The 18,393-nt window shown below is 46.0% G+C and overlaps 1 protein-coding gene across 2 annotated transcripts in view; it reads right to left on the bottom strand.

The window, feature by feature from the left end:
* ADAMTS9 (ADAM metallopeptidase with thrombospondin type 1 motif 9) overlaps positions 1-18,393 on the bottom strand; it is a 166,166-nt gene that overhangs the window by 13,464 nt on the left and 134,309 nt on the right. For both annotated transcript variants that reach the window (XM_046672362.1, XM_046672352.1), the window contains 7 exons: positions 11,799-11,972; positions 8,401-8,595; positions 7,130-7,262; positions 6,505-6,599; positions 6,295-6,389; positions 6,069-6,202; positions 4,243-4,334 (listed from right to left, as the gene is read on the bottom strand). In XM_046672362.1, coding sequence (XP_046528318.1) covers positions 4,243-4,334; positions 6,069-6,202; positions 6,295-6,389; positions 6,505-6,599; positions 7,130-7,262; positions 8,401-8,595; positions 11,799-11,972 — 918 coding nt within the window. The remainder of the gene's footprint in view (positions 1-4,242; positions 4,335-6,068; positions 6,203-6,294; positions 6,390-6,504; positions 6,600-7,129; positions 7,263-8,400; positions 8,596-11,798; positions 11,973-18,393) is intronic.

Genomic DNA, 18,393 nt, shown 5'->3' with positions numbered 1-18,393 from the left:
TCGGCTGTTTCCATAATTATTTCTAAGAAGCTGCTGCAGCGGAGCTCCCCTCTTGCTTTCCCCATCTGTCTCTGTTTCTGTCCTTCAAAAGGGACTCCGCAAAGGCCTCTGAAATAGTTTCTTGAGGTTTCCTCCTCCACAAGGAGCAGTTTCGGAATTAAGCCTGTTCTGCACGAATACGCTTGCGGTGAACGCTTCCCCTCTGAACCCTACAATCCAGTACTTTGTCAAAACAGTCTTTAACAAAGCAAGTGGAGAGCGGTGAGGTGGAGCCTCACAGCCAGTCAGATCTAAGTGTAAAATTAGCTCCTTCACTCACGGTTAGATCCTGGACAGATTTTTTTAACCTCTCAGAACCTCAGTTTCTCCATCTGTAAAATGGGAGGTAATAACAGTACCTCCCTCAGAGTAGCATAGAGACGACAATGAAATTAGCCATGTAGTATATGGCTGGCACCTAGTAAATACTCAAAAATATTGATAGCAGTCCTGCATTTTCTAATTGTTTTGTAAGTGTTCCTTTTACCTCTCCAATGTAACAGTAAGCTAATCTCCGGTAGAGACTTAGCATTGCTTTGTTTGTTTATATCAATCTCGGTTTGTCATGTATGACTAGGCACTTGATACATTCTAAATAAATATCACATCCTAGCTCTTCTATTAAGACATCCGGGACTAGGTCTAAATTGCAGCGCCATGTCAGTTCCATAAATATTTGCTAATAAGAGTTTATAAACCCTTTTGGAGCCTTAGATTCCACATCTGTAAAATGGGGACAAATAGGATTCCTATTAATAGAGGTGACAGGAGGATTTAGTCTGGCCTAAGTCAGTGCCTCTTAACAGAGGATGATTTTGCCCCAAGGAGGGGAAATTTGGCAATATCTGGAGATATTCTTGCTTGTCACAACTGGCAGGTGTGTGTGTGCTATTAGCATCTGGTGGGTAGAGACCAGAGATACTGCTAAATATCCTAAAATGCACAGCACAGTCCCCTATAACATAGAATCATTCAGCCCAAAACATCAACAGTGCTGAGGTTGAGACACCCTCGTGTGGACGATGGATTTAACCTAGAATCCCAAGTCCTCTACTTTAGTGTGACCTCAGGCAAGTGGCTTAACCTTCCTGAGCCCATCTGTAAAATGGGTTAGTAAGACCTAACCTGTGAATAGGAGGGGATTAGAGAGAAGGTATAATGCACCTGATTCATGAACTGTAAGAGAGTAGCTGATAGTTTAAAAATATTTTCCGAAATTATTTTATGACAGTACTATACAGATGTGAGTGGCTGTTATGTTGAGTGGCCTGGATACCCAGGTGTCTGTCGGTGTGGCTGCCCTGGCGGCTGGAAGCCCTCCGTGCGCAGCCTCCGCCAAGACTGGCTTCTGTGTGCTGCATTACCCCACCTGACCATGTTCTCACCTGACTGTCACTCCTGCCCTGAGGAGGGCATGCACACCGTTCATAGTGCCCAGACCACACTGCTGCCAAGGACCCGTCTCTTTCCTCTCTCCCCGTCCTGCTTCCCACGCAGACTGCCTGTCCCACCTGCACTGCAGGGAAAGGCAGACTTGATCTGCTTCCCATCAAAGTTCTTAGAAGGTCCAGGCTGCTGACCTGGCTTCTAGCCCGAGAAGGCCCCCAGCGCATCTGGGTGTCTAGCGTCTGAGCACGCTCAATACCTACGTCTAGCTAGATCTGCCCTCTCAGAGCGGGTGATAAACCTGAATGGAACCAGAAGTCTTCTTCCTGATTTTCTTTTCATCTTCTCCAGTTCAGCGATTTGCATTTTCACCTAGCTGACAGTTAGCACTCCAGAAGCTGAGTGCCGCCAGAGGAGTGAAGACCTACTGTCCTTCCCAGCTCCAGTCGGGGGCATCTCTGTCTTCACAGGCATTATCTTCAGGCTCTAAAGGGCATGCGCATTTTAGCTACCACCTCCTGTTGCTGACTTAAAAGTAATTAAGAGTCATGCATACACTAGATGATCCATAAAGGCTGGTGAAAGATGTGCCTTAGACAGAGAGGTTTGTTTTCTGTCTGGACAAGAGTGAACACTGCAGAAATCCTGCCTGGAAACAGGATCAGCCAGACACGCCTGCCCATCATGGATTCAGACTCAGACACAACAGGGGATCAATTCCGGCCTCTACTGAGAACCAGCCGTGTGGGTTTGGGCACATTCCCCAACCTCTCCACGCCCCAGTCTCCTCATCTGTAGAAAGGGAGCATTCTCAGAGAAGGCTGCGGGGACTACATGCTACACTGACTTAGAGAAGCTGAGCACGGTGCCTAAAGCATAGTAAACACTCAGGAAACGCTACTCCTCCCAGAGTCAATAACAACATTGCCACATCCACTGCCGTCAGAATACAAAAATACCTTCTGGCTACATCTTGAGTTGAGGGCTCTTGGGGAACCCACCCTTATTGATAAATAAATCCCCAAAGTAACAGCAACGGATGAGGAGGAAGCGGATTCTCGAACAGCCTCCCTCTGCTTTGATTTCTGCGCAATCGTAGGTCAGAGGTGAGCCATCCGCTCCAGAGTCGCTTGCACAGCCGTGTTTCTACAGACCTTTCCCTGGAAAACTGATCTGAAAAACTCATGTCTCTCATCAATACCATTGGTGCTCAATAACAATCTAAGAAACTGAATTCTAGAAGTATCCACTATGGTTTGAAGAATGGACTGGGAAAAAAATACAAATTAGCCTCCTATTGGCATTAGCTTTTCTCATTTAGCAATTGCTTCAGTGGCAGGATTTAGCAAATCAATCAGTTCATTTGTCTCTGAATTACTAAAATAAATGAATGAAAATTACTTTCCATTTACTTAAGCTTCCCCCAAAGATACACATATAGAAACAAGCAAATCATGAGACATTTGATAAAGGCAGAACGGGGCCAATCCACTCGCTGTAAAAATGCAACCCATGCCAATGGGGCATTTGAAGGCCATCAATTGCTGTAAAGAAACTGCATTTCAAAAGTTTTCAATTCCTGGGGAATGGAGGAAAGGCCCCTGTTACCCTTATGGTCCTTTGTTTATTTTCTTTCTCCCCTGAGAGCTTCCTTTTCACTTCTCTGCAACGTTTAGCGATGCTTCTAAAGCTTGGAGCTGAGAAAACACTTTGTTAAAAGAAAATTCAGATGTGTTTGTCTTCGGAGGGTCTCTGTGGTTGGGCATAAATCCATCCTGGGGAGACAGTGCCTGGGATTCTGAAGGCATCACCCAGTGCCCATCCCTAGACTTCTCAAGGCTCCCAGGCCAAGTGGGAAATTCCTGACATGGCTTTTAACAACAGCTTTGTGAGGACCTCATGCGAACCAGGAACAAGCGAAAACACTGGTGCCAAATTCTCCTGTCCAGAATCACCTACTTCACTATGTTTGTCTTGCTTGCTCATTGCAGACGCTTCTTACAAAGACTGATGCCTGCTTTGCAAAAACTGCCCAGGCTGAATATTACAGCATGTTTCAAAAGGCAAGTTAAAACTTGACACATCTCTAAAGAGGCAAGAAAGTGTGGAACTGTAGAATGGGCAGTAAGATTGCCACTCAGCTGCTCTGCTGAAGAGCAAATCCAGTAGAAGATGATAAGTTTGCACTTCTTGGCCTGAACATGGCACGTTTTATACACCTGAAGTAGGGGTGACAGTTTTTCTATGTCATGCAATATCCGGAATTTTTAATGGCTGATAGTGGTGTGCTGGAGCTCGCTTGGACTGGCTTTTGAGAGTCAACTCTTCATCTCTCCCCATCTTTCCATTTAGCGACATGGTATGGATAGCTTGAAATCAGTCATGGGGAGAATATTTACACCACAGAAATTGGCAAAGGCTACAAAGCATTGCTTTCTTTTTCCCCTAGGGGAGCCAGTCATTAAACATTTCCCAGCACTCCACAGACTGTGTAACACTCATTTTATTAACCACCATGATTTGTTTAACCAAGCCCTTGCCATCTGATATCTAGTTTGTTTCTAAATATTTTCCATTACAATAGCTGCATTTTGGGGAATGCAGAAGTTTGGCATGTAGCTATGATCACTTCCTTAGGACACACTCTCTGGAGTGAAATTACTAGATTAGAAGCTGTGAGCATTTGTGAGGTTCTTGATGCAGGTGGCAAGTTGCCTTCCAGAGCAGCTGTTCTAATTATAGTCCTACGAACAGATGCGCAAGGGTCCCCAGGGTGGGACGGGGACCCTTGGTAAGGGGGAGGCTCCACGCACCTACCTGTGGGCACTTGGCGGCACTGTAGCAGTCCCCAGCTGTGGCGAAAGGGACAGGATGCCCTTCACTTGTCCTCGCAAACTGTAAGTCAGTGGCTGTAGGGTTTGGGAGAAAGGGTTAAAAGGAGAGAGAAGGTGGGAGTGGGAGAAAAAGGCAAGGAAGGGACAGGATATTAACAAGGAGACAGGAGTAAGAGAAATAAGAAGAGGAGACAGGAGAAAAAAACCAACGCGAAGTACGATTAGTGAGCAAATGGATCCAGATGTGCACTTGCTTTTTCCCCTTTCTATTTGTGGTTCTGAGAAACCCGTTCCCTGGTTTTATCAGCATTGCCTGTCTCCTCTCAGTACAGAAGCAAAAAAGGGCTTGGGAATCCATTCCCATAGAAGTAAATATGTGAATCTCCTCGCTTAAATGGAGAGCGATTGGATGATGGTGAGTCTCTGTAACCGCCCCCCAGGCTTCAGGATGGGGAAATAAGCCAGAAAGGCATTTCCAGCTACTTAGGAGCTATTCCCCGAGGCTTCTTCTGTCCTCCCGTGGCCTGGGCACAACTCCTGCCAAAATGTGCAGCCGTCACAACCCACATCTTGAAAGTATTAATGGCAGTTTCTCAAGTTTGGGGCTAACTTACAGCTAAAAAAAAAAAAAAAGCCAATAAAATGATGCTCGTGTTTTTAACCCTCTTGTAGCTCCTGAGACCAGCTTTGCACAGGGGGACGGTGGATCAGGAGGCATCAAATGAGGAACCCCACAGAAGTGTCTCGGAGGCTGGAGGCAGCTCTCTGCCTTTCCGCCTGGTCTTTAGGGAACAGCAGAAGCGGGCTCAATCCTTCCGCAGTTAACACACTTCGGTGGGAGGGAACTCTGAGTCCCCTATCCTGCGTGAAAAGGCGCCCTTCCCTACTTAAACATACAGAAAAGCCCTAAGTCTTAGCTGGGGTTTTTTCTAAGCAGAGAAACTGCAGACCCTCTGCCTTTCGACCTAATCAGTCTAGCCAACGGCAATTAAAAATATCTTGGTATCAGTCAAGTTCAACCTACGATACAATAAAGCGATACAATATTACGGGAATAATGTTAATGAAGAAAAATTAATTATTCACTATTTCTGTTTTCCTCTATTCAAGGGAATGTGTTTGGATATTTGAGCTGTCTTTAACCACTCCCATGATTAATGTCCCTAACAAAAATGCAATGTTGGCCAGACTATGAAATCAGCCCACGCGCAGGCTGGGTTAGGAAAGGTAATTCTGTGCTCCATTTTTCTTCTGTAAATTGACAATCAGATAAAATAGTTTTATGCCCGTGTCTGTGTGTACATTGTGTGGGTGGGAGCCGGGTGGGGGCAAATGCTGCCATATGAATCTCTTAGCTTTGGGGTTTGTGTCTGCTCGCTCTTCTCCCTTAAAAACTTCTGTGACCACCCCTGCTCCCCCAACACTGGTAGCCTGTGCCTGACTAACTCCTATTCAACCCTTAAGGTCTCAGTTTCAATGTCCTATTTTGGGGGATGCTGCCCTGACTCCCCACACTGCAATGGTGCCCACTGATGGCCTCCATCTACTCCATTCATTCATTTATCACAAATCTGAGGGATCCCAACCCTGTGCTAGGTATGTTCCAGGCACTGAGGGTACAGCAGTGAACAAAAAGGAGCAAACCCCGCCCTCAGGCAGCACAGACCAGGACTGTCATCACTGGACGTAAGCTATTTTGTTCCTCTTCACAGCCTCAGCGCTTCGCCCTGGCCAGTGTGTGGGATGCCTCTGCTGACCGAATGGAGAGAATAATGCACACGTTCCCATATGACCTCCCACTGAACTTACTTATGATCTGCATGCTGGTCAGGTCTATTCGGATCTTCTGGAAGCTGGAAAACCCAGCTGCCGTGTAGTCCTTCCGACACTGGCAATCATCGCGTCGGCTCCCATTGTAGGGACATTCGGTTGGGTTGTGAAGCCTGCGTTACAGAGAGAATGTTCTGGTAAGGATGGGAGGGTGTTTCCAGGGATCTCCCAGCATCTGGGCTCTTCTGAGCCTGGGTTCTCCTACCTGTGCCCATAAACCTCAGAGAAATTCTCAGAGTCGCCATGGACCAGTGTGACGTACTCTTTGGGGTGGTCAGACTGCATCCCTGCACAGAATACCTGAAAGGCAGACCAGAAATAACCTATGAAGAGCAGCTCAGAAATGGGACGATGAGAGCCAGGGCCGCTCACTCTAAAAACATTCTAGAAATAATGACTGATATCTGACATTCACCTTCAGGAGCTTTCCTTTGATGATCAGGAAATATTCACCATCTTCACTGGCACCTTTCAGTCTTTTTACCTCCTTGCAGTTCTGGGGTAACTCACCTAGAAAACACGAAGTGCAAAAGTGGAGAGGATGCTCCAAGACGTGCACGGTCTGCCTATGGAATGAATTATATGTTCGCTACAACTTTTTAGCAAAGGGGATAATTTCTTTAAAATAAATTCTTTCTTTCTTTTTTTGGTTGGTAAATGTTTGCTTTATTTATTTTTCTTTCGGTTTTATTGAGAAGTAATTGAGATACACTGTATAAGTTTCAGGTGTGCAGCATAATGACTTGACTTACATATATTGTGAAATGATTACCACAATAAGTTTAGTTAACATCCATCACCTCATATAGATACAAAAAAGAAGTTTTTTTCCTTGTGAGGAGAACTTTTAGGATCTACTCTCTGAGCAACTTTCAAATACACCATACGGCAGTGTTAACTGTAGTCATTATGTTGTACATTACATCCCAAGACTTATTTATCTTATAGATTCTCTATTTCTAAAAAGGGCAGGCAAACAAATGAACAAAGAAACCCTATTCTTCATGCTCCAGAAAGATGGCTTCAGTTGGTCAACTTACAGTTATAGCTATTGTGGCAGGTTTTTCTTTCTTCTGGCTTCAGATCAGCGGGGCATAAGTTGCTGGGCTGGTCCTCATTGGTTAAACATTGTACAGATCTGTGCATTACTCCAACGCCACAAGACACTGAGCACTATAAGGCAGACCAGAGTCAGTGATGTGGCTATGGAATCTGGGATGCATGGGCTTCTAGTGGTGTGGACCTCAGAGCCTGGTGGCATGGGCAGGGTGTCACTTTAGACTCTATGTTGCTGAAAGCAAATAGCTGAAATATATTGAGCACTTACCATGGACCAGTCTCTGTGTTAAGCTTTATATATACACATTTATCCATCCATTCATCCATCTATCCATCCATCCACTCATTCATCTTACATATATATATATTTATGCATACATAAGATATATGTGTATATATACATTTTTCTCATTAAGTCTCACAATAACCCCATGAGATAGTACTACCATTATTCTATTTTTACAGAGGGGACATTGGGGCTCAAACGTTAAGAAATTTGTTCAAGGTCATGGTGGAGCCAGGATTCAAACCCCAACCACTCTCAACTGGTCCTATGCTTTCATCTGATCCCTTTGCAACACTGACAGCCTGGTGGTCAGGGCTCAGGGGGCTGTGGCAATTTTCCAGGGCAGTCTCAATTTAAACTAGCCTCACTTATCGTACCCCCAATGCAATGAAGTATTCCCAATAGAAGGACTAGAACGTATAGACCACTTAACAGAAGCGACAAGTAACTCTTCAGTAACTCTTGTTGAATGACAGACAGAGTTCTAGGTGCTTTTAAAAAAATTGTGGTAAAATATATGTAACTTAAAATTTCCCAGTATAATCGAAGCGCTTGGTATATATGAACTCGTTTCATCTTCACAACCACCCATTTTGCAGATGAGGAAATGGAGATATAGAAGTTGTACATTCAACTGGGAAGTGGCGGAACCAGGATTCAGATGGAGGCTGGCTGGCTTCCGAGCCCCCGCTCTCAGTGCCAGGCCATACTCAGGGGACGGTGTGTGCGTTGGGGCTGGGAAGTGGGTGGGCCGCCCAGCAGTCCAAGCCCAACACCAGAGCAAAGTCCCCAAACAGGAGGAGAACCCTTCTTTTCCCATCAGCCTGTTTCAAGATGCTAACTCCTGTTCCTCACCAGGGTCTCTCCTGGAAGGAGAATGACTTAGGGTAGGTCAGGCAGAACGTGCTTAAGATGGGGTGTGAGAGCCAAAAGATTTCAAATTTGATAACTCGATGGTCTACTCACACTTCCCCAGTTGCCAACTCTCCAGGTGGCCGAAACAGGGCACTCGCTCAGGTAGCAGGGGTGGACGCTGGGGGGCTGCGTGCCAGGGCAGTTGACCGTGGTTTGGTAGCTGTATTCATAATTCTCCTTCCCGGTGTAAATCTCGCTGCAGGAGACGAGCCTCTGCTTGTAGCCCTTTCCACAGGTCACTGAGCACTGACAAGAGAGGGGTTGAGAGGAGAGGCTGGAGCAGTGCCTGGGGGAAGCCCACAAGAGGCCCCTGACCTCCCCATCGAACGCTGACCCCGTGACAGCGCTGCAGAAAGCTCTCACTTGATTAGCTCATTTATGCATTTCAAGTGGCAGGCCCCAAGCACACGGGAGACGTGCAGCCCGTACAATGCCTCTCAGGCTCTAGTGCTTCCACGACGTCTCCTTGGCTCTCACTGTGGGTGGGGACGCCTCGAGCCCTTTCTGTGGATTTCAAGGGGAGAAGGAAAGGGAGGCACCCAGCTGTCGCTTGTTCCATTTACAGCATCCACAGCCCGACCACACTGGCTGACCAATCATGCTTTTCCAAACCTACCATGACCACATCAGAGAAGTGACCAAGTGGGATGGGAAGAGAGCTGGAGCCCGCCTGAGTCAAGGGTGACATCTAGCACTTAGCCAAAAGGGAGCTTGCGGACAGTTTTCCTTTCCCTCTCAATGAGGTTTGCTTTCCCATATGCCCTGCACTGAACTTCCTTCTCCTCTCTCCCTGCCTATACGCCTTGACGGAAACACTGCCTTTCTGCTTTATTCTCTCTAAATCATGCTATCATTGAACCCTTTTACCAAAATTACACAGCATTTAAAATACCCAAACAGTACAGAAAAGGAGAAAGAACAAATATCTTACTAGTGTCCCAGCTCCCTTCTGTGATGGGACACCTAATTGATTATGCATAAGATTTCATAATACATTCAACCTCCCTAGCTAAGTATTTTACATAATATATTATTTAAAACATCAAGCTGAATTTAGTTTTGATGATATTTTTAGGCAATGTTATCAAATAACTGGCCATCCCTCGTGAAGGCGCTACATAAAATTAGGGTAGAGGGTCGGGATTTTTGAGACCAAAGGTTCTTTGAGGAGGGTCAGATGAACCCCCGGAAATGGTTTGCAGCATGTGGTGTGTTACGCTTTTTCTGGGCTGAGGGATCACAGCTTCCATCAGTTCTCACTCACTGTTAAAAGTCACAGTGTTGTTCTTTCCTAATGTCTCCTGAGCTGTGGCTTTAAGCCATGTGCCTTCCTCTCCTGTAACTTTTCCAGGGATGAGGCTCCCCTTAAGGAGGTGCTGGAGGCAGGAGGGAACAGGCCCAGCCAGAGGCACGGAGAACACCCCTGGAGCCTCCCTTCCAGCTGGCTTGAGACTCGGAAGTGCTCTGCGTACGTTTTTTCCTTCTTTGGCTGTTGCTGTTCAATTGCCGGAAGACTCAGTTGACGCCAGGCCAGGGGGCTGGGAGGCTAGTCCAGGGTGTTTCAAGCGTGGACAGAGGCTACCAGATGCTCTGTCTGTCCGAGAGGTGGGTATTTCAGACTGGCTCACCCAGCGCTTGCACATCCCGACCTCAGTCTGTGCTAACATAAACAAGGCTGTACGTCTTCGAAGCAAGTGGGGTGACCCTTTACCCCATATACCGGGAGCCAAAGCAGCCCAGTGACCATTTGTGTGGGAGACACAGTGGGAGATAGGCGTTTGCTGATGGAATTGAGCCCAAATATGGTCAGGTTGTATTCAGAGGCCTCTACTTCTCTGAAAAGAAGCTGGAAAGAACACACACTCTTAACTAGCTGTTCAGAGCATCATGAATATGTTGACTGCCGCTGGCTTCCTTTATCCATTTCAGACCAGATTTCTGAAGTATAGGAGGCTTGTCTCTGGGGAGGGGAGAGAAGAGTGAGGTAAGGAAGCTCTTACTCCTGACTCGCCACCTCTTGAGGTCATGTGCTTGTTTCATCATGAGTGTGGATTACTTTCCTCATTTGAAAATTACGGTAAAGCAAAATGAAACAGTAAGAATGTGGGCTCCTTGCATTAGCGATACACTTCAGGCCCAACCAGGGAAGCGCACGCATCAGCCAGGGGTCATGCAGCCCTCTTTTCTGATCCAGCACAGGCCTCCTCAAATTCAGGTAGGGCGGAGCTCAGAAGAGAACACACAGAACTCTCCAGGGAATAGGGGTCTCAGAGAGAAGGCGTGTTGTGCTGTGGCTCTTGCATTTTATGAGAAGCTTTTCTAGAGGGAATTCTGGTCCAGTCCCCTTGGGATCACTTCTCTTGTAGCCTCCCTTCCTCAGGGTCCTTGTATCTGTGCAAAGTCCTGTCTCCAACCCTCTAATCTTTGCCTGTAAATTTGCAGATTTTCAATTCATGATATAACTGAGAATTTGCAGAAGTGTGGAGTCTTTTTTTTTTAAAATCTTCTCCCTATCTCATCTTTTGGGGGTTAAGATTAAGGTTTATATTAAAGCTGTAGGAATAACACAGCTCAAGTTTTAGAAAGAGACTAAAACTCTTTTAGCATAATAATAGCAACACACATGGGGCCGGCCTGGTGGCACAGCAGTTAAGTGCACACATTCTGCTTCAGTGGTCCTGGGTTCCCAGGTTTGGATCCCGGGTGCAGACATGGCACCGCTTGGCAAACCATGCTGTGGTAGGCATCCCACATATAAAGAAGAGGAAGATGGGCACGGATGTTAGCTCAGGGCCAGTCTTCCTTGGCAAAAAGAGGAGGATTGGCAGCAGATGTTAGCTCAGGGCTAATCTTCCTCAAAAAAAAAAAATAATAAGAACAACACTCAAAAGACTAGCTAAGATGAGGGTATCAATCTTGGCAGTATGAAAGGTGCAGAACTCCAGCAAGATGAACGACCAAGAACCAAGCCAGAAACCAAGAAGAGGTGGCCCCCAGGAGGCAGAGAGGTGGATGGTCCAAGGGACAGAAGCCTGAGGAGGGAGAGAGGGCAGAAAGGAAGGCTTTCCTCTACTGAGAGCCAGGGTGTGGCCTTGGGCAGCAGCCCTAAGAACCAGAAGTTGGGGACTATGCCTTTTGAGGAACAAGGAGGGGCGAATTGAAGAGAAGAAGGAGCCCACCCCAGACACCCTCTCCCCCTACCCCCGTTGGGATCTGAATGGGTTGCAACCTAGGCCTCAAACCCAAAGTCACAGACTATTTTAAACACTCACCGGACTCTTCATGTTCCTTGTAGGCCAATAGTAAATCTATTTCCGAATGATTTGGACTACATTTCCCCTCCACTCTTTAAGGGCACACGGACAACATACATCTTTCTGCCCTCTTCCCTCTGTTGCCCTCAAGCAATCGCTGACCTAAAGGTGGTTACAGAATCTCCAGGACAGTACCTCCGACCATTCTCCTGTGATCCAGACATACTCGCAGGGTTGCAAGCTGCAGCTCTCGCGGTCCGCAGGCCGCTTGCTCATGTCACAATGCACGCCATGAACCTCGGTGCCTTTGTCCTCCTCAACACACACCACCTTGCGGTACCTGGAGCCTTCGCCACAAGTCTTGGTGCACTGTTATAGACAGACAAAATAAGTGTTGATGTGGAAGAATAATACATCATATTATAGCCCCTTACTGTAATGATTTGTTTTCCTGTCTATAGAAAAGACTGAGATCTCTGAGCAGAGGGATTATCAGAGAGCTCATTATTTTACCCAGTTACCTAACAGCACTGTTTCTGGAATAGCAATAAGCATTTAACACATGGCTATGTGAATGAAGGAATAAAAGCATGAGTGAGTGAATTTCAGGTTTAGAAAGGACCTTAGGACCTGATTACTTCACCCATCCAAACAGCGAACCACTTTAAAACTCATGGCCAAATGGTTATCCACCTGGCACCTAAACACCTCAAGCATCAGGGAAGTCATTCCTGATCCAGGCGGCCCATTTCATCTTATTTAACATGGAACTAAACATCTCTCTCTCCAGCCTCTTGTCCTACTTGTCGATCCCAGGGGAGCATAAAGGACAAGTTTCATTTCTCACATGTGCTCTCTCGTCAGGGACTTGCAGAGAGCCTTCTTGGGGCTCCCTAGGGTCTTTCCTCCTCCAGGGTGAACTGCCCTCATCCCTTGATCATCCAGCAAATAGTCACCCAGTTCCTACTAGGTGTCAAGCCCCGTGACGGGTCCTGGGTGAACAGGACTGGACACAGAGCACAGCCCCGGCTCTCAGAGATGAGCTTGTATTTAGTAGCAAAGACAGACATTAAAGACGGAGACAGCTGGGTAGGGAGATTCAGCAATGACTATAATCTCCGTTTTTCAGATGAAGAAACTGCAACTTAGCCTGAGTGTCTTGTCCCAGGTCACACATCTTTGTGAGGCAGACAAGACAGATATTTTTATTCCCCTAAACCATGGCAGGAAAATAGAGCAAGCGGTATGTTTCATTCTAGGACGATTTCTAGGCTGTCTACTAATTCCCTATCTTTTTTGCTTTAACCAACAGCAAACCCACCCTAACAGTTTTAACTTAGTTATGTGTGTTGCTAAAGGTCTCCCAAAGCCTGTTTTATCTAAAGCTTCCGTCTCACCCAGCATTTCTAGACCATGTTGGAAAGCCACCCTCAGCTAACCAAGGCCTGTGCCACGGATGGCTTCTGTTTCCTTTATGCCCAAGATTACCAACCCTGGGCCTTATCTCACTACTGTGAGTTTTGTTGTTAGCGTAATGTCATTTAAGCTTTCTCATTTTAGTCTTCTTAGGGAGGGCCAGAGACCCACCTCTCTTTTTCTTGTCACAGGCCTCCCTCCCTATTACCACCTGCCTCGCCCCAAAAGCATTTGACTTTGGCACCTAGCTTGACTCAGAAATGTCTTTCCTGATAAACCCCATGTCTTTGTTTGTTTGTTTGTTTTGGTAGTAAAATGCACATAACATAAAATTCACCATTTTAAAGTGTAAAATTCAGTGGCATTTAGTCAGTTGCAACATTGTATAGTCATTACCCCTATCTAGTTCCAGAATATTTTTATCATCCCAAAAACAAACCCTGTACCCATCAAGCTGTCACTCTCCATTCCCCCTTTCCCCAGCATGTAGGCAACCGCCAGTCTGCCTTCTGTCTCAACAGACACGCCGATTCTGGGTATTTCATATAAATGGAACCATCCAATAAGTGGCCTTTTGTTTCTGGCTTCTTTCATTTAGCATGATGTTTTCAAGGTTCATCCATGTTGTATCAAGTATTAGTACTTCATTCCTTCTCATGGTTGAATACTAGTCCACTGTATGGCTATACCACATTTTGTTTATTCAAATGTTAATGGACATTTGGGTTGTTTCCATTTTTTGGCTGTTGTGAATAGTGCTGCTATGAACATTCCCATACAAGTTTGAATACCTGGCTTCCATTCTTTTGGCTATATCCCTAGAGGTAGAAATGCTGGGTCATGTGGTATGCTCTGCGTCTTTTGCTAGCCCCAAGTTTCTTTTTGGGAAGTAGAAGAGATACGTGGTATGTCCTGGTGGCCCCTTCTCATTTGCAAACGTAACTCAAAATTTTTGCTGCTTGGAAGCAAACTTCGACGTCTCGAGTGTGGAGTCATTTGTAATTTTTCTGGGGCACAAACATGAATTGAAAGCACTGTGAGGTGAGCATGAAGGAGCAAATCCCTTCCGATCAGTGCAGGAGGCTGGCTGAGCCCAGTTCCTAGCTCCACCCTGGCTCAGTGGTTTTGGGATTTTCTGTTCCCCTGGAGGATGCTGGGAACTACTGTGAAGTACTAACATTTTGTTTCTTCATAAAAAAAAAACAAGAGCCAAATGAGTTAGAGAGCCACTGAATGTTACCGAAAAACTCACAATGGTTAATCTGTGATGTGTAGATATAGGCAGAAGAAATACTTAACTCCCCACAGAAAAAAAATTCCTTAGAAAATCAAGTCTTGGTGACTCAAAGAAGATCATGATTATTGAGCAGCCAACCTGGACTAAACCTCCCAGTGTCCTCTCTCATTTTCACTCATCCATAGGGCTTTCATCTGCGTCAGTAAGTAACAGTTTAGAGCAGAAACACAAGGATCACTAAATGCTTTCTGCTTAAGTGTTTCTCCCTCTGTTTTAAAGAATGGTTAACCACCATAAAAACTATTTTGCCAATGGGAGAAAAGGGAGTGGGGAAAACTTACCCATAATATAACTTTTAGAAAACTAAACTAAGTAAATAAGTGACTTGCCCAGTGCTTTGGAATTAATCAACAGCAGCTCTGAAAATCACCTGGTCAGGATTTTCCCCTGGAGTCCTAACGAGAGCCCGGGGGCCAGGAGATCAGCAAGCAAATCCAGCCCAGACTATAGCATTTTATCAGCGTTTGGTAATATCACTTTCCCTAAGTCCTGGGACTTAAGACTGTTTCCTCTATCCTGGAACATGATCTAGAATGTTCTACAAAACAGCCGGAAAGCTCATCAAGCCTCATTTTAATTTCCAAAAGGTTTTCTCAAAATTCATTACAGCTTTTAGAAAAAACTATACCAAGTGTGTAAGTCACACCACCAGGCTCCTTGAATTTCAGCACAAACCGTAATTCAGAAAGCAAATCATCCCAGTGCTGGGCTAAATGGGGTAGCTTGCCTACTGTCCTGCGTGCCATGCGTGCCTTTAAGGGCACTGAAATTAACAGGGAAAACAACTTTCCAAATTGGAGGGTGAAGAAGACCTAAAATAAACTTTTAAGGTACTATTTTAGTTAGCCAGGTAGGTTGGCCGCAGTGTGACGGTCTAAAAAGGGTCATTTCATGCACTGAGTAGAAATGGTCTTTCCTTAAAGACTGTAATCAAGTTAGTTGCTTTATACTTACTTGAGATGCCCTAACCATGGGGGGAAAATCACTTCGTATTCATGTGCTCTACCTTTTCAGCTGTTGATTTTCTCCATGGACGACAGGATTTGTTGTGCTGTTTCTAGCCCCAGGCTACCACTCTCAGAGGGTGTGTGGACAGACAAGCCATGGAACAAGTGAGGAACTTGACAGCACACTGTTGTGTGTGTGCTATGCAGAGATTTTTGTGATAAGGAACAGTAATTACACATCAATTTATCTCAGATTGCTTTAAATTAAGAAAAGAAAAAGCAGTCTTTAAATTACCAATGGGTTCTATTCTCAAAGCTCATTTTAAAGTCAGGTGTGTGGAGTTTGGATATTTTTGCTCCAAAATAGTATATTTGCAAGGGAAAAGGGCAGACACAATACTATGGAGACATTTCATAACTTTAAAGTCATTCAGTTTTTCAACCAATGTTTATTACGGGCCAAGTTCTGGGCTGGGCACCGGGATACAGCCCTGGCATCCTCCTCCTCAGCTCTCTCTGTGATGACACCAGAGTGGGTGCTTCTCCCAGCTTGGGGTGCACATGTGTCAGGACAGCTGGCTACCTGGTGACCACTGGGGTCTAAGACTTAGGGCCACCTTGTACAGCTGTGTGAGCAGATGTGGGTTTCCTAACAGAGTGTGATGGAGTCAGAGGCCACAGGGTCTTCTGCAACTGTGACAGCGAGAGAAGAGGAAGCATAAGGGGCGGGACTGCTCACAATGCCGAAAGGCGTGCCAGGTAGCGGTGGATGAGGAGGAGGAGCGAAGGAGGAGACGGTGAACTAGGCAAGGAGGAGAAGGTGCACTCTCAGGGGGGCTCAGCGTGCATGGAGGCTGCAGGTGAATGTCATGGGGAAGCGGGGCAGGGGCATGACTACAGGATTTGGGGTTGTTAGAGCCTTCTATTTGAGAGGGGGATTCCAGCAGGTGGGCAGAGGCCAGGTCATGAAGGGGCACGTACACCTCCTACACTGCTTAGGAGAAAATCCAAACCCATGCCCTGGCCTACAGGGCACGTCACAACCAGCCACAACTGCAGGCCCAGCCTCACTTCAGCCTCCTGCCCTCACACAGTCTGCTCCCGCCATGCTGTGCTTTGTCCACAAACACTCTGGGCTCTGTCCTCTCTCTTCCTTCTCCCTGGAACCATCTGCTCTTGCCCTTCACCCCCTGACCATCCCGGAGAAGGCAGGACTGGCCCGCCGTTCTCTGTCTCTACCTCAGTGCCTTGTTTATTTCCTGTCACAGCACTTTTCACAATTGGCGATTTCATTGAACACGTCTGTTCACTTGTTTCTCGTCTGTCTCTTCCACTAGACAAGGAATCCCGCCACAGCCATTTCATGTTCTCTACCGCATCCCTCATGTCGGGTGCCTGGCACTTGGCGGGTGCTTGATAAGATTTGTTGAATAAATTAATGAAGGAATGAGTAATAAAGAGTTACTATCTGGCCCTTGTACACACATCAAAACCTGATCACTCCCTACGGTGAACGTCATAAACTCTTTGTAACCAACTGACCAGGGACCTGCTGCTCATTGCTAACTTTTCTGTGCTAAGGAGATGAACTTGGGAATCAGTCTACAGCTGATCTCAATAAAAGTCCTTAAAACCCACACATGTATTACAGTGACCCGAGTCCCCGCCCTGGGCCACAGAGCGCCGGGCGGCAGTTCTGCAGAGGCTGCACACATCTGAGCACAGCTTGTCCGTGGCAATGTGACAAGAAGACACAACAGCTGTTCTTACACAAAAAACAGTTTGCTTGACTATTCTAGAAGACATTTTATAATGTTGTGATTCTGAAGAGCTAAAGGAAAAAGGCCATCAATTATCAGGCGTTGTTCTATAATGTCTTTTGTTTCTTCCTCTTTCCTTCCATCCAATTGTTTTCGTTCCTCCATTCATTCACAGATTCACTCACTCAACAAGTGTCTCCAATGCTCTAGGTACTGGGCTAAGTGCTGTGGAAGACTGGTGAACAAGCTCTCTGATGGCAGACAGCTCATAACATAGACAAGGAAAACAGGCAACAACAATTCAGAGGGCCAACTGCTAAAGCAGAATATTTTCAGGGTGCTATGAGAGCTGAGAGGAGGGTCAGCTGACTCAGCTATTAGTGGGGAGATGGGAACAGCAAGGGCTTCTGAGAAGAAGCAACATCTTAGTTGAGGCCTGAAGGATGAGCAAGGGTGACTGAAGGGAGGGAAGGAGCAGGGCAGCCTTGTTGTGATACAGAGGTACTAGGAAGGGAAGAGAGCACGCCAGGGAAAGATTGAAAAAGAACACTGTCAAGATCTGGGAGATTTATTCCTTAATGCTAAGAGATGCATAACCCATAAACTCACAATCCAAATTTGATCAAAAGACCTCTGCAGCTATAAGTAAATTTATATATTAGATTATAATCCTATTAATAAGTAAATCTTTTATGATAGTAATTTTCAAAAGAATTAAAAAGTCGTGGGTTTTTTTTTTTCCCCCAGAAAGAGCCTCATGAGCATTATAATTCTAAAGTAAGTAAAACTGAGCACTAAGAGGTTAAATAACTGGCCCAAAGTGCGCGGGTGACATTAAAAGCCCAACACTGTGATATGCAGGCCAAGCTGAAGCACTGGTTGTCCACCAGGAGTCACTGTACGAAAGAGAAGTAGCCTTTTTGGAAGGTCTAAAATGTCCTAGGCACTGTCCTGAACCCCTCACTTAACCTCACTTGATCCTCACCATGACCCTTCAGCCAAGTCTGCCATAGAATTCCCATTTTGCAGATGAGCTAATTGGAGCCCAGAGATTTGAAGTCAGTTTCCCAGATCCACACATTGAGTGGTCTTTTGTTTACAACGTGGTGCTTTTAGGGCACAAATAAAATGAGACACGAATGTCTGGATAGAGCATTGTTCTCTTCTCCAGTTATTCTGCCCAACATTTAAAGTCCAGGCTCAGCCCTTACAGTATCATGACGACACAGTGACGTCCCTTCCCCACGCACAGGCCCCAGGCCTCACCGTGAACAGAGGAGTCCACTGACATGCTCCAACATCATCAGAGTCCCCCAAGGACAAGGCTTAAGGTCTGACTGTCAACCAACCAGACCAAAAATTTCATTTTT

Source organism: Equus quagga, chromosome 1, assembly GCF_021613505.1.
Source record: "Equus quagga isolate Etosha38 chromosome 1, UCLA_HA_Equagga_1.0, whole genome shotgun sequence".
In the NCBI taxonomy this organism is placed as follows: Eukaryota; Metazoa; Chordata; class Mammalia; order Perissodactyla; family Equidae; genus Equus; species Equus quagga.
Note: the sequence above shows the minus strand (reverse complement) of the source record. Positions and strands in the feature narration are given on the sequence as shown.